The sequence below is a fragment of the Ahaetulla prasina genome, chromosome 5 (assembly GCF_028640845.1).
Source record: "Ahaetulla prasina isolate Xishuangbanna chromosome 5, ASM2864084v1, whole genome shotgun sequence".
Classification (NCBI taxonomy): domain Eukaryota; kingdom Metazoa; phylum Chordata; class Lepidosauria; order Squamata; family Colubridae; genus Ahaetulla; species Ahaetulla prasina.
The window spans coordinates 123,672,113-123,687,922 of NC_080543.1; the positions used below are offsets into that span (position 1 = coordinate 123,672,113).

General features: G+C 43.8%; 1 protein-coding gene across 1 annotated transcript in view; it reads left to right on the forward strand.

The window, feature by feature from the left end:
- The first annotated feature begins 244 nt into the window (after positions 1-244).
- Positions 245-15,810, forward strand: part of DACH1 (dachshund family transcription factor 1) — a 454,001-nt gene continuing 438,435 nt past the window's right edge. The window contains 2 exon segments of the mRNA XM_058185826.1: positions 245-1,051; positions 1,054-1,582. Of these exon segments, the coding sequence (XP_058041809.1) occupies positions 904-1,051; positions 1,054-1,582 (677 nt within the window). The 5' untranslated portion in view covers positions 245-903.

Sequence of the window (15,810 nt, forward strand, 5' to 3'; positions counted from 1 at the left end):
GTCTGGAGTGGGAAATCGGGGCTATCGCTGGCTTAAAGTAGGTTTAGCCGGTTCCAAAGTCACAAGCGCGGACTGGCCGAGGGGAACGCGGCGCTGGGTGGCAGCTCGATGCCGGAATCTGTTCTTAAAGGGGGGAGCAAGAGGAGGGACGGGACGGGGGGGTGGGGAAGGAGGAGGAGGTCCCTCGGTTGCAACCGCCCAACGGAGCCTTTTTTTCCTCCCAAGGGGGACCCTGGAAAGAAGCTCGGGGTCCCGCCAGGAACTTCCCGAGACCCTCCCCTCTACCCCTCCCTTGTCTTTCAGAGAGGGAGGGAAAAAGAAGGAGGAGCAATTGCCCCTCAACCCCCTGACTGGCTCCGCCCCGCTGCCCGGAAGGAGGGGCGCCAGAGTCGTCCCCGTCTCTCCCCCCACCCCCAGCTCCTCGCCTGGCCCATTGCGCGACTAGGGCTGGCTGGCCCCGCCAGCGACACCCCCGACCCACCCCACCCCCCGCATTGGCCTCCGCAAGCGCCCCGAGCCGGGCGGAGGGTGTGTGTGTGTGTGTGTGTGTGTGCGTGGGGGGGGATTCCGGCTCGGCTTGAAGGGGCTTCGCAAGTTGCGGAGCTCCGCCCCCCGCTCTGCACCGAGTGACAACAACAGCAACGCGCGCCGCGGCCGGAGGGAGAGCCGGGCGGGCGGGCAGAGCGAGCGGGCGGGCGGGCAGAGCGCGCGGGGCGCGGCGAGAGGGTGGACCGCGCCGTCAGCAGCAGCAGCACCCGCCGGAGCCGCAGAGCGCGGAGCGGGTCCCGCCAGGCGGCAGCAGCAGTAGCAGCAGCAGTTGGTGCTGGGCTCAAGTTGGCGCGGACCGCGGCAGGGCAGCGCCCGGAGCGCCCCTCGCCTTAACCCGGCTCCTCTGATGTGACCATGGCGATGCCGGCGCCGCTCATCCCCGCCGCGCAGCCGGCGCCCCCCCCGCCGCCGCCCCCCGCGCCCCCCGCGCCCCCGGCAGCCGCCCCTCCCCGCCGCCCGCCCCGACTGCTCCAGCCGCCCCCGCCGCCGCCCCCACCACAGTCCCCGGCCTCTTCCGCCCGGAGCCCGGGGCGGCTGTTGCAGCTGCTGCGGCGGCCGCGGGCGTTGCTGCTGCTGCTGCGGCGGCTGCATCGGCTTCAGGAGGTGCGGAGAACAGTTCGGGTCCTGGTCCGGCTCCGGTTCCCGTTCCGTGTCCGGGCGCGGCAGGCGGCGCCCCCCCGACGCCTTCGGGCAAACCGGTGTACTCGACGCCTTCGCCGGTGGAGAACACGCCGCAGAACAACGAGTGTAAGATGGTGGAGCTGCGCGGCGCCCAGGTGGCCTCGTTCTCGGTGGAGGGCTGCGAGCTGATCTGCCTGCCGCAGGCCTTCGACCTCTTCCTCAAGCACCTGGTGGGCGGCTTGCACACGGTCTACACCAAGCTCAAGCGCCTGGAGATCACGCCGGTGGTCTGCAACGTGGAGCAGGTGCGCATCCTGCGCGGCTTGGGGGCCATCCAGCCCGGCGTCAACCGATGCAAACTCATCTCCAGGAGGGACTTCGAGACGCTCTACAACGACTGCACCAACGCCAGGTGAGAGCCGCGGGCGAGAGGGAGCACCTTCCGTGAGGAGTGGGGGGTGGGGATGCGATGGGGGGGGAGTCTGAACGTGCGTGTGAGTGTGTGTCTCTGGGTGCACGGGAATCCCGCGAGGAGTGCCGCGGCGCGGCGCCTGCTCCCCCGCGAGCTGCAAAGTTGGGTAGAGTCGCTGGGCACAGCGGGGCTTTGGGCTACTCGGAAGGAGAGGCGGCATCCGAAACCCTTTGCTACAAGGAAGAAAGAAGGAGAGGGAGAGGAAGGGAGAGAGACGGGGGGGGGGAAGGAAGGAAGGAAAGAGAAAGAAAGAAAGAAAGAAAAAGAAAGAAAGAAAGAAAAAGAAAAAGAAAAAAGAAAGAGAAAGGAAGGAAGAGAAAGAAAGAAAGAAAGAAAAAGAAAGAAAGAAAGAAAGAAAGAAAGAAAGAAAGAAAAAAGAAAAGAGTCGGAGGTGGGCTGGGGTCTGTTGAAAAGTTCCGCGTCCAGTTTCGAGTTTTTGAAGTCTTTTAAAGTCTTTATCCTTGGCGCCGCGGGTCCCTTTAAAGTCTTTCCAAACCGCCCCCGCGTTTGCTTTCCCTTTTCGCGTTTAGTAAGGGAAGAGAGCGAGAGAGCGCTCTCCCTAAACCAAGGAGAAAGGCAGGTGGACGGGTTTCTCCTCCCTCGGGCAGGGTCGCGAGACCCCCTGCCCGTCCCGCGATTTGCGATTCCCTCCCGGAGGATGCTCCTCCGCAGCTGAGTGGGGTCTCTCCGCGTCCCGGTACCCCGAAAGGGTCTGCAACGCGAGGCAGGCAGTTCAAGAGTAACTTTGACAGAACCGGCGCCTTTTCAGACGGGACGAAGCGTTCCCGCTTGCAGCTTCGCCCTGCGGGTGTCGAAGGACACGATCTACACCTATTTTTATTATTATTATTATTCTTATGAACAGTTTTGGGGAACCGGGGCATAACTCGGGAGTGGGATATGTATGTATTCATGTCTTGGCTCTGATAGTTCATTGTGCGTGTCGGCCGGGAGCGATGCCTGCCAAAGCCTCCAAGATCTTGCAAAGTCTCCCTAAATCCTCACTAGGGTTTTCTCACCAAGGATCCTGGCCAAGGAGTAGGGTAGGGCATGGAGCAGGGGGTAGTTTGGGAACAGCTGAGGGGTCAAGAGGGGGACACTGGCTGGGATTGATTTAAGGAAAGACGGGGTCAAAAGGACTGCCAGCCCAGATCTGTCATCTTTTACCCAGTCTCTGCCTAAACTGCATGCTAATTGGGTCGGAGTTGTGTGAGAATTGTAATCTGTGTAAGGGTTGAGAATTATAATTCCTAAAACCCTCCTTTTGCACATATAGAGACAAGCTGTAAAATATGAATGGGAGATTTTCCATAGGTCTGGCTTTTCACATATGTGAGCAAGGCAGCCTTTGAGAGTTCACCGCTTTAATAAAGACAGATAATTACTGGACATAAGTTCCCCCCCTTATGAATTAGTTAAAGAGCTATATAACATATAACAGTTGTCGCATTTATATCGCATTGAGAATAGAATAGAATAGAATAGAATAGAATAGAATAGAATAGAATAGAATAGAATAGAATAGAATAGAATAGAATTTTTATTGGCCAAGTGTGATTGGACACACAAGGAATTTGTCTTGGCGCATACGCTCTCAGTGTACATAAAAGAAAAAAAATACCTTCATCAAGGTACAACACTTACAACACTTAATGATAGTCATAGGGTACAAATTTAACACTTAATGATACAACACTTAATGATAGTCATAGGCTACAAATAGGCCATCAGGAAACAATCAATATCAGTATAAATCGTAAGGATACAAGCAACAAAGTTACAGTCATAAGTGGAGGGTGATAGGAACGATGAGAAGATAAATAGTAGTGCAGATTTAGTAAATAGTTTTATTTTGCTCCCAAAAGTTACACATATTTTATACTTTGTTTTGCTGTTAAGAGGATAAATGACCAAGTTGATTCCGGTTTTGTTTTAAACTGAGTTGTTGTAAGTTGATGCTTAATATAACTGAATTTAAAAGCAGCAATATATTCAGCTGTGACATACAGCCAGGCAGAGATGCCTCTTCCTGGTTTATTTTCATTTAATGCATTTGAAATTGAGCAGCAATTTGAGTTTCATCTGCACTTTGATAGATCTTTTCCATCTTGACTAAGTAAAATTATAAGGGGGAAAAAGAAAAAAAAAGAAACAGAACTTGGGATAAGAGCACAGTAGGCCTTTCAGATTTGCATGTCCATCTTTAATTAACTGAATTATTTAAGGCAAACAAAGGGTAAGAAGGCTCGTTTGCAAAGGCAGAGGCAGGTTTGTTTTTATGCAATTATTATTATTTTTTTAAAAAAATAAATATATGAGATGACTCTTTTCCCCTCATTACTTGATGGCTAAAACCTCTGGGGTTCAGGTGATAACTTTTTGGAACGTACATATCTGGACACCTGTTTCTCTGGTTCCAGAATAGGTAAATTAAGAAGAAGAAGAAGAAAAAAGGACACTGCACTGGCACCAATTTGACAGGGCATTCCCTTCCCAAGAGTTGTGGCTTTGGTCACCTTCATCCAGAGTATCCATCCATCGCTTAGGGAAGGCTGAAAGGGGGTGCAATGTGGGTGGCTGGGGCTTCATAGTCTGGGTGGCGGGGGCAGGGGGGGCCGCTTCCATCCCTGTGCTTTTCTGCTCTTTTGCTGCTTTTGGGAGGGGAATCTAGCTTGTTTTCCCACTGCCAAACTTTTCGGTAGAGTTTCCCTGATTATTCTGATGTCCTTTGTATATGTAATTCACCAGCCGGAAGTGTGTTCAGTAACTATGCAAAGAAGACAGAGAAGCTAGTGTGTGTGTGTGTGTATATGTGTGTGTGTGTGTGCTTTGGTGGGCTGCATCCCGACAGAGGGGTCCTCCGGAAAACCACACTTGGGGGAATTGTAGTCCCTGACAAGGTTCTCTGGTCTGTCTTTGAAAGCCTCCAGTGATGGAGCACCCACAACTTCTGAAGGCAACTTCTGTTCCATTGGTTCATTGTTCTTACCGTTCGGAAATTCTCCCCCCCCCCTTCCACCCCTTAGTACTAGGTTGCTTCTCTCCTTGGTTGATTTGCAACCACAGGAAGATCTTCTTTTTTCAGGCGGCAACAAAATGTTTTAGAATTGGAACTGAAATCTGTGGGTGGTGGGGAATTGAGATGGGAGTGGGGTTAATTAGTTCAAAACAAAAGAAGCCACCGGTTCGTGGGATTTACATGAGGGCTGGGCTGGGGCATCAGTCCTTCCTTCCTTCCTTCCTTCCTTCCTTCCTTCCTTCCTTCCTTCCTTCCTTCCTTTCTTTCTTTCTTTCTTTCTTTCTTTCTTTCTTTCCTTTTTCCGGACAAACCGTGTGAGAAACTTTGGATTAGCTTTTTACCAAACTGTTGCTGACGTTTTGCTCCCCCTCTCCCACCCAGATTTGAGGGTGCAGAATGCAACTACCCATTCTTCATTTTGCTTTATTGATTCCTTTAAAAAGCTTGGGGAATTTTTTTACCTTTGCCTTTTGGGAAGGATTGGTGAGACGGTGCTCAGTTGAAAGAGATCCTGTTTGGAAGGAGAGGGACAGATAGCTGATACTCAGCCAGCCTTTTCTGCAGTTGATAGTCCAAGGATATTCTAAATAAGGCAAAACAATAACTGGGAAAAAAAACCACGGTAAAGGTTGTAACCCAGATGATTTCTCTCCTGCGTAGGTTGCCACGGTATTGTTAGAATGTGTAGAACATTCCACTGATGTTCATGATTGATTGGGACCCTCTGAAAAAATGGACAGATCCTTGAAGTTTGATAGAAATGTAACCTGGGCATTAAAATGTGTGGGTTTGATTGGAAGCAGATCTCACAGTGTGCCCCCACTTCCCCCACTGTGTGCCCCAAAATGCAGGAGCCTCCTTATAGCCCAGAACAGATTATTGATGCCTTTTGATGCTTGAATCTGAGACAGTTAGGGAAGGCAAATTGGTTTATCGAAAGCATTTCTCAACAAACAGATTCAGAAGTAGAAAAAACTTTATCCCTCAAAAGAACCCCCTCTTGCCAAAATACAGCAATATTTTTTTTTGTAAAGCATTTTGCTCTTTTCTATCACTGCCTGCAATTTTCAGTGACAAACACCTCCCACCCCCCACCCCAAATTCTCTCCAACCCTCCAACATTCAGTTCAGAAACCTGCTTCCATTGGGGTTATTTCACTGAAAAAGATAGTTGTGACCAGTAAGATATTTGTGGCTGAATTAAAGCACAATTCCACTGTAATAAATGCACGCTGGTTATTTATACCTTTCAGCAAGTTGAGAACTAAACAACATTTTTTTGGGGGGGAGGTTAGGGAAGTATTGTGACTGTGACCTAGTACAAGCTATTTAGTGCATCCTAATCCCCAGCTCCATTTGATGTCATTTCAAGAAAGATAATAATTTGCTGTGAATGATATCCTAATTTACTTTCCTGTTTTGATTCATTAGGCCTCGGTTGCTATTAAATACTTATAAAAAATGTTACCCTTTCAAGGAAAATTCCACTGTGCGGTTTATACTCCAAAGGCTCCCTTGTTCTCCTTACCCATATAGCATGTTTATTCTTATCTGCCATCATTGTCTAATTTGCTTCTGTTTGAACAAGGACACCAGGCTTGTCTTAATAGGAAAGCCTTCACCTGCATTTAAGAAGGGGGAGCTCTGTCTTAAAAAGCAGACTCTTCTGCGAAACGGAATAGAATTTCCCATTCTCGTTTGCGTTACTGATTTTATTTTGCACAGCTGGAAGCTTTGAAAGGTGGGCTTCACGTATGTGAAACTACGAAGTAGATTGGGACTCAAACATGTCGAAAGAAAGAAAGAATTGGGTAGACCACTGGTGGACCCAGGAAAAGCAAGTAACAGTAGATAGACAGAATGTACTCCCCCTCCCCACCCGAATAATATGTGGGAATAAAATTTAGGGATGAAAATAGTGTTAACGTAGAAGAGGCATGCCAGTACGAAGGCACTAACAGAGAATGAACGGAAGGACAAACACAAAATAGAGATGACATAGCTGTCTAATAATCCAGCAGAAATAGAACTGAAAGATTAGTCTTCAGAATTTTGATGCTAAAAGCTTTAAATGTAGGCCATTTTGTGCACAAAATTTTTGTGCTGGCCACCTGGGGAATGTGAAATAGCTTGGTTTGGAAAGCTGCTTCTTTGGGAAGTCAACTTAGAGGGGTAGGAACCTAATGTAGAAAGTTTTCTTCTTTCTCAAGAAAAAACAACCCAGTTGCCTTTTGAAGGGGAAAAAAAAAGCACCTTTGAGACAATTATGACCTGGATGTCTGAGAATCTCCACAAACACTTAACCTAAAGTATAGTGTCAACCAAGGACTCTCAATTGAACTAGTTTATGAGATGAGATGATCAGCTTCTTGGGGGGATCGCCAAAGCTCCAGTGAAGTAAAGAGCTGGATTTGTTGGTTTCAGACCTCCTTAACACAACTTTTGTGAATGCTGCTATGACCCCAGTCTCTTTCTTGAAATCTCCTTGGGGCAAGAATCATCCTTTCCTAAGCCAACAAAGGTTGATTCCTTTAGTCCTTTTGCTTGTCTTCCAGGAAAGTGTTGAAGAACAGGCCAAATGGAATTGAGAATAGAATAGAATTGAGATTTAGAATAGAATAGAGATTATTAGGAGAGGTGCCTATAATTTAATTTTATTTTTGTATGTGTGTGGTCAAGATGGGGACTTATGGATTTTGAAGGACAATATGCTGAGAGATTGCAGACTTAAGTCCTTGTGTTCTTTGAAACCAAAACTTGGAAATATGCTAGACAGATAATATTTATTGGCGTACCTCATACCTCAGTATAGTCCTAGTTTTTTTTTTTATTTAAACATCAAAACGCTGTTCAAACAACAGGCTTACATTACGTGATTTATGAAGCAGATATTTTATTCTGGAGCAAGTGAGATTTCACTCAACAGCTGAGTATGTTCTTAGATTTATTGGTGGCAGACAGGTAAAAAGGACAAGAGTGCCTACAAAAATATGCTTTCTAAACAGAGCTGCGAGTTCTCTTGCCACGATAATATTTATACAAAATTCATTATAGTTATAGTAATAAACATTCTGATATTTATATTAGGAGTTACTTGCTCCCCCCCCCTTTTTACTTAGCACATTTGAATGTGGAATACAAATTAAACTAAATATAGTTGCAAAGTTAATTAAATCATTGCAATCTAGCTTTCCACTCTAAAACAAGATGATTGAGTTACAGAGTTAGGAAGACAATCTTAATTTACACTTAAAAGTGTAGCCTCATCATACAGTTTTGTTTCATTGTGCACTTACCTGCTTTTAATGTGACAAATACAGCCTCATATTTTGGTTTAGGAAATAAACTCTGTCATATTTTGATCCTTCGGTTATTCTTAAGAGTTTGAAAAATTCACAGTGATACTGACCTTTAATAAATCTTAGAGCCCACTGGCTCCGTTCATGCGATTTTAAACATGCAGATAATTTGTGAAAAGCAGCTAAAACAAATGTATTTAGAGCAACTAAGAAGCAAAAGGTTTCTTGCCCGCATGTAATTTGTAGTCAGTTATTATTCTCACTTTTCATACAAAGAGCGGTTTGTGTTTATTCTGGATGAATCACGTTGTCTTTTGCCAGGAAAAAAAATAAAGATGAAACAAACCTGAATGCAAAACTAAATGTTTTCAAACAATGTAGCAACATAACTGCAGCCTTAAGCCAATTGAATTCAGGAAGTTTACTTTAGAATACAATAGTAGTCGAATAGCATAAAATCTTTACAAACTGAATGAGTAAATTCTACAGTATTTATCTCTTTGGATATTTGTGTATGTAATTATACAATATGTTTGATTATTAAACTGGTGAAAATCAATTGATATAATGCTGATAATTTAAGATGTGGAGTTTGCTTTGTTAACTTTTAAGGAACTATTGCATGATCTCTATATTTAAGTTTATCTTGGATGATGTACATGCTTAAATATTTGTCCAAAAATTTCAGTTTAGCTTTATACTGTGAGTCTATGCTTGTATAAAGATGATTAAATAGTTCTCCCAAATCTGCATATTCATTGTGTGGAATTTGAGTGCCCTGTATATTTTGCAATCACACATGGACATGGAGAAATTGGATCAAGGATCCTTGCTCTTTTATTTCAAATCATTCTGTTGATTTATGAGGTTAACCTGGCAGTGGTATTAATTAGCTGCCGGTAAATATACACACACACAAGATGTTTAATAAATGCCTATGCAAAATGCTTTTTGCCTCTTCTTGCTTGAGGATAAGAATATCTGGAAATGCAGTGGGAACGATCAGAGGACGATAACATAGGATCGTTGTCAGTCTAAAACATCCCATATTCAGTAGCTGGTTGGAGGCACAGAGTGGCATCGCATTAAGTTATTTAAAATCAATATTTCCCCCGTCTGTTTCACATTCCATTCAGCGGTGTTTTTTTTTTTTAAAAAAAACAGATTTCTATGCAAATCTGCATGTGGACACCAGTTTTTCACCTCCTACAATATAACGCAACAGTGCAGCAACGTTGGATGGCTTGACATCAGCTAAAAAAAAACAAAACAGTGATGGGTTTTAAGTTGCTTAAGGGGACATTTCTTGACAAGCGTTGACTTTTAAAGTCGGTATGTGGCCAAACCCCCGCCCCCCCCCTCAAAAAAAGTGGGGGGAGCCTTTCTCCAAAGACGATTGGAAAAATGATTTTCTTTCTTCCATCAGATCACATTTATGAGGAATAGAACATGTTTATGCTTTGATATAAAGGGATGGAAATCCGAAGATCCACATATGCCAGAACTATTGGTTGTACGGCCAGGCTGGGTGCAGGTCTCTTGCACCTGAAGTAATTACTTTAAGTAAGCATGTTTGAAAAGGTTGATTTTATTTTTTATATGGTGTAGTTATTCGTGTTTTATTGAGAGACCTACTTGGTGGAACTCAGGCTAGTACAGCCCGTGCTTTTTTAGATCTTAAATAAGGTTAATCTTTTAATATTAATTCTTCTGCTTGTCAGCTTGATTCATTCCAGTTATATTGAGCCCGGAATCCGAAGACTGTTATTTGCATGAGTTATGAATCTGTTGATAGTATTCTTCATTCGCGAACCTTTCCCCCCCCTCCAAAATGAGGCTTGATGAGTTGTTAATGATTCCTAGTTCAGACAGGATTTAATCCTTCTAAAAAAAGTCAGTTTTGTGCAGGAAAAATAAGGCGTACAATATACAGCGCTTCACTGTGGCACAGCTTTCATTTTAGGAGGGGATTATTATTATTTTTTAAACGTTTGAAAAAGCATGTTAACCGTTTATGATGAGGCTGTGTGAAGGCTCAAATACAAACTCGCTTATCTGTATTTTGCTTTTTTACTTTCTTGTTCTGCCTCGTTGGCCTTCTTTTGTATCTGTCCTTCGAACTTCTTACTCCTACACAGTTCCAAATGTGGTCAGTTGGGGATGTCGGGCTTAAGATTCTGTCTTAAGCACAGTTATACTGGAATCTATTGAATTGATTTCCAAGAGATCTTATTTAAGGACACACACTAGCAAGGTTAAACATTTTGTTTAGGAAGAAGTTGCAGCAACTTAATTAGAAGCAATGCACCCTTATTTTGAAAACATGTAGACTACAGTGTTTCCCCGAAAATAAAACCCTGTCTTACATTTTTTTGAACCCTGAAATAAGCACTTGGCCTTATTGCCATGCACTCAAAAGCCTGATTGGGCTTATTATCAGGGGATGTCTTATTTTGGGGGAAACAGGGTACCTTGAAAGACTATATTGCTTTAATATATATTTATAGTCTTTTTCTTGTGCTTGAGTCCTGGATTACCTTGAATTATTCTTCATTTAATCAACATCCAGTGTCTTTAGATTTTTTTTTTCTCCAGAAAAGAAATTAATAATTTCGGTCAACAGTTTGTAATTGATACCAGCGCATATAAATTTTTCCTTTTCTTATTTTTTCTTATTTCTCAATACTTCTACTGATGGAAAGTTCAGCCGTGCTCAGAATAGTATTACTCTCTATCAGAGAAAACCCATTTCTTTTTCTGTTGTAAAATGCTAACTCAGTTTAATCAAACTGGCATTTTAGGATTCTGAAATTTACATGCCATTTCTCAAGGGAGACCCTTAATAAGTGTCAGTTTTACTGTTTTTGCCTTTAGGGTAGATTTGTTCGACATTCATGTTGCTTAAAATATTCTAATAATTGGAAGAATTATTTCTTTGCTGGATCATCTCTGTGGTGGTTGTAGCTTGCTGGAGTCGGAGTTTAGGTTTTGGCTATAACATTTTGATACCAAAAAGAGAGAGAGAGAGAGAGAGAGAGAGAGAGAGAGAGAGAAGAAATTACAATCAAGAGAAATAATTTGTCTGGTGTATTTTGACATCCCAACTTCAGGAGATCAAATCAGAGATGGATCAGATAGACAAGCTAGGGCAAAGTCCCCCAACATATGAAGAACGGTTGCAGGAACTGGGTATGTCTCGTTTAGTGAAAAGGACTAGGGTAGACATGATAGCAGGGTTCAAGTATCTCAGGGGCTGCCCCAAGAAGAGGGAGCCAAGCTATTCTCCAAAGCACCAGAGGGCAGGACAAGGAGCAATGGGTGGAAACTCATCAAGAAGAGAAGTAACCTAGAACTAAGGAGAAATTCCCTGACAGTTTGAACAATTAATCAGGATAACAACTTGCCTCCAGAATTGTGAATGCTCCAACACTGGAAGTTTTTAAGAAAATGTTGGATAACCATTTGTCTGAAGTGGTGTAGGGTCTCCTGCCTGGACAGGGGGTTGGACTAGAAGGCCTCCAAGGTCCCTTCCAACTCTGCTATTCTGTTCCAGGGGTCAGCAACCTGCAGCTCTGGAGCTGCATGTGGCTTTTTCATCCCTCTGTTGTGGCTCCCTGTCGCTCAAAATATGCATCACAACTGCTAATGTGCGGTACCCACCGACGCACAATATATTAAGTGTTTCAACCCCCGGTAGGCCAACCATGGATAAATCCAAGAAAATAAAAGTTTCAGAAGAAAACAGAAACTTTAATTCAACTATTTATGCTAGTTTTCTGGCCACTCAGGAAATAGTCAGGCATGGGAAGAATTTTGTGGCTCCCGGTGTTTTCTTTTCTGTGGGAAATGGGTCCAAATGGCTCTCTGAGTGTTTAAGGTTGCTGACCCCTAACCTTTTGGGCACCAGGGACTGATCCCATGGAGAGAGGCTTTTACCGTGGAACCATAGGGGGCATGGTTTCATGTGCTGCCTGCATCCCGTGGATCAGGTTTTGCTAGTTTGCGTGGCCTGTTTTCTGGAATGCCGTGGCCCGGTATCAGTCTATAGACCAAGGGGTTCAGGAACCCCTGAGTGAGGGACTACTTGCAGAGCTCAGCTTGTGTCACTCTTTCCAACCTCATAAGCAGCAGGCTAATCATAAACTAGTGTGTTGTGTTGTGTGCATTTCTTTGTTGGTATAGTATGTAGGCAACAGAAGCCTATGCCAATCTGCATATATGCTACTCTGGGTCACACAACCAGGAAAGATGAGAGCATAGAAAAGGCAAGTCACTGCCCATAGACAAGTGTTGTGACCTAGGCCTAAGTAGTTATTACCAGACACAATCGGGCCTAAACAAACATATTTTATTAGAACAGCTGAGAATTACTTTATTCTCAGCTTAGTCCAAATTAAGTCCAAAACAAAGTCCTTCAGAAAAAGTCCTTCGGCCTTATGACAAACCTTTATTTTCTTTGGCACCCTGCCAAAGGCTTTTCTTGGCAAGAACCCCACAAAGTTCAGAAACAGGAGACGCCGACTAGAAACAATTGTAGCAACGTTGCTTTCCTACAAAGAACCCAAGAGCCCTTGCTGCTCTTTTAAGCCTTATGGGAGGGGCCAATCATTTCCTGGCCTTACTCCCAAGTCGTCCTTTTTGCTTCAGCTGCTCTTGCCTTCTGGCAGCTCTTCGCATGCGTGCACTAGGAACAGGCTCCTCCTCTTCTCTGCCTCTCTGCTGTCCGCCTCTGGAGGCTCTCTGCCTCCAATGCAGATCCCTCATCCAGGCCTTCCCCAGAGTCCAGGACTGACCCATTGTCCTCCCCAGCCTTCTCACTATCCGACTCTGCTGCCAGCTTCACAGGCTGCTGGTGGACCACCACAACAAGACAGATGGAGTAAATCATGACACGCACACATTATTAGCATTATTTCCTTCCATTATTACCATAGGGTTGGAAAGAGTAAAAAAAAAAAAAAGAAGTTTGCATTTGTTCAGAACTTTCAATCCATGCTCTTCGACTTTCACAGCATCTTTTTCTGCTTTGGTTCATGTATTCTATTAGCAGAAAATTGAGAAGAAGAAATTTTTTTTTTTAAAAAAAGGATGAAGTGACATTTACCCTTCCTTACAGATTTTCAAATTGAACAATATTTATTTTATTTTATTTTAAAGCAAAGTAGTACGCATTGGAGTTTTATTTTGGATTAAAAAAAAAGTTTTCCGGAAGAGTATTTGATGTAATTGGAGTTGCCTTTTATAACATCAGTATCCCAATTCTGAGAGCTGAATTCCACGCATCTTAAGTTGCCTAGCTGGGAAAAAATACCATGGTAGAGCAGGAGTCTCCAACTTTGGCAACTTTCAGACTTGTGGACTTCAACTCCCAGAGTTCCTCAGCCAGCTTTGCTGGGAGTTGAAGTCCACGAGTCTTAAAGTTGCCAAGATTGGAGACCCCTGCTGTAGAACAACGTTGGGTACCACTCAAACTTGCCCATTCAACACTGGAAAAGTTGGTAGGGTGGTGGTTCCTGTTTTCATGACATTTGCATTCTGTCAGGAAAATAAGAATTTTTTTTTTATTTTTTTTGCATTTATATCCCGCCCTTCTCCGAAGACTCAGGGCGGCTTACACTATGTCAAGCAATAGTCTTCATCCATTTGTATACTATATACAAAGTCAACTTATTGCCCCCCAACAATCTAGGTCAGGGGTGTCCAAACTTGGTCCCTTTAAGACTTTTGGACTTCAACTCCCAGAGTCCCTCAGCCAGCAAAGCTGGCTGAGGAACTCTGGGAGTTGAAGTCCAAAAGTCTTAAAGGGACCAAGTTTGGACACCCCTGATCTAGGTCCTCATTTTACCTACCTTATAAAGGATGGAAGGCTGAGTCAATTTGATGACTTGATAGAGCAAAAAAATCTGTCTGGACAGTAATCACAATAATTAGTACTCATCAATGGCTAAGTATCTTTTAGTAATGAATTCACAGCCACTGTACAATGTTGTACGAGAATGGCCATAGATTCGCTGAATCTCGACTTAGGACCACAATGGAGCCCCAGATTTCTGTTGCTAAGCGAGGCAGTGTGTTAAGTTAGTTTTGCCCCGCTTTATGATGTTTCTTGCCGCAAGTTGTTAAGCGAATCCTTGCGGTTGTTAAATTAGTCGCATGGCTGTTTGGTGAATTTGGCTTCCCCCATTGACTTGGCTTGTCAGAACGTCACAAAAGAGGACACCGCAACGGTCACAAATAAGAGTCAGTTACCAAGTTTCTGAATTTTGATCGTGGGTCCATGTGGGATGCTGCATTGGTGAAAAATGGACCTAAGTGGCTTTTTTCCGTGCCATTGTAAGTTCGAATGGTCACTAAATGAACTGTCGTAAGTCAAGGATTAGCTGTATTTGGCAAACTAGGCAGAAAGGATCTTTTTTTCCCCCCCTTCTGGAAGCGTCCTCTTAAATTCAAGGTTGACTATTTTAAAATAGAATAGAGCTGGAAGGGACCTTGGAGGTCTTCTAGTCCAGCCCCCTGCTCAAGCAGGAGAACCTGCACCATTTCGGATAAATGACTGTCTAAAAGGTAAAGGTAAAGGTTCCCCCTCGCACATACGTGCTAGTCATTCCCAATTCTAGGGGGCGGTGCTCATCTCCGTTTCAAAGCCGAAGAGCCAGCGCTGTCCGAAGACGTCTCCGTGGTCATGTGGCCGGCATGACTCAACACCAAAGGCGCACGGAAAGCTGTTACCTTCCCGCCAAAGGTGGTCCCTCTTTTTCTCCTTGCATTTTTTTATGTGCTTTCGAACTGCTAGGTTGGCAGAAGCTGGGACAAGTAACGGGAGCTCACCTCACTACGCAGCACTAGGGATTCGAATCGCTGAACTGCCGACCTTTCGATCGACAAGCTCAGCATCTTAGCCACTGAGCTACCGTGTCCCTAAATGACTCTCTAGTCTCCTCTTAAAAACCTCCAGCAATAGAGCACCCATGATTTCTGAAGGCAATTTTGGAGGTATATATGGCAGTTGACAGTTATTTCTCCTTTATCCTAACCCTCTGCCTCCATATTCGTAGGGTATGGTTGTAAAAAGTACCATAATTAAATAGGCCACCATCAGTTTAAGTTCAAGAGTTTTCTTTCCTTTCTTATAGCCTGGAGCCCCAAAATCAGCAGTGAGTGCCTGTCTCAATACATATACTCAATACACAATACACAGTACCTGAATACTGTGGGCCGGGTAAGCAATAAGCAAGAACGTCGAAACATTTCCCCAACTTTAACATTCCTTCATTCATGCATACCCTAAACACATTATTTAGCGTTATCATTGGCCATAAGGGAAAGCGGAATTCTTGTCTATCTCTTGTTAACTCCTTGTGAAATTCTTAAGAGAGATGTTTGAATAAATACTGACGGGATACAGTTCAATCGAGGAATATATTTCTTTTTGAAATGATGACGTGCCTGGAAGGGTCTTTGGTATGCGGCTTAAGACAAGAAGGATTCAAAGACCAATAATAAATTAATAATAAATAAATAGGCAGGTGACATGACTAGGTTAGGTAGGATAGAAAGAATATACTTTTTAACAAAGAGTGACGTGATTAAAAGCTAGCATAAGAGATAGAAATAAGAGAAAGTGGGAACATTAGTGTATACATGATTAAAAGCTAGAATAAGAGATAGAAGTAAGAGAAAGGGGGAATATTAGTCCATACATTTTTATATAATAAAATAAAAACAATAGCAAGAGACAACATGGAATAATTGAATAATGACAGATTGCAACTTAATATAAATGTGTATTATTATTAGAAATACATAAATTGGTTGAATGTAATAACTATGATTAATTACTAGCTTTAATT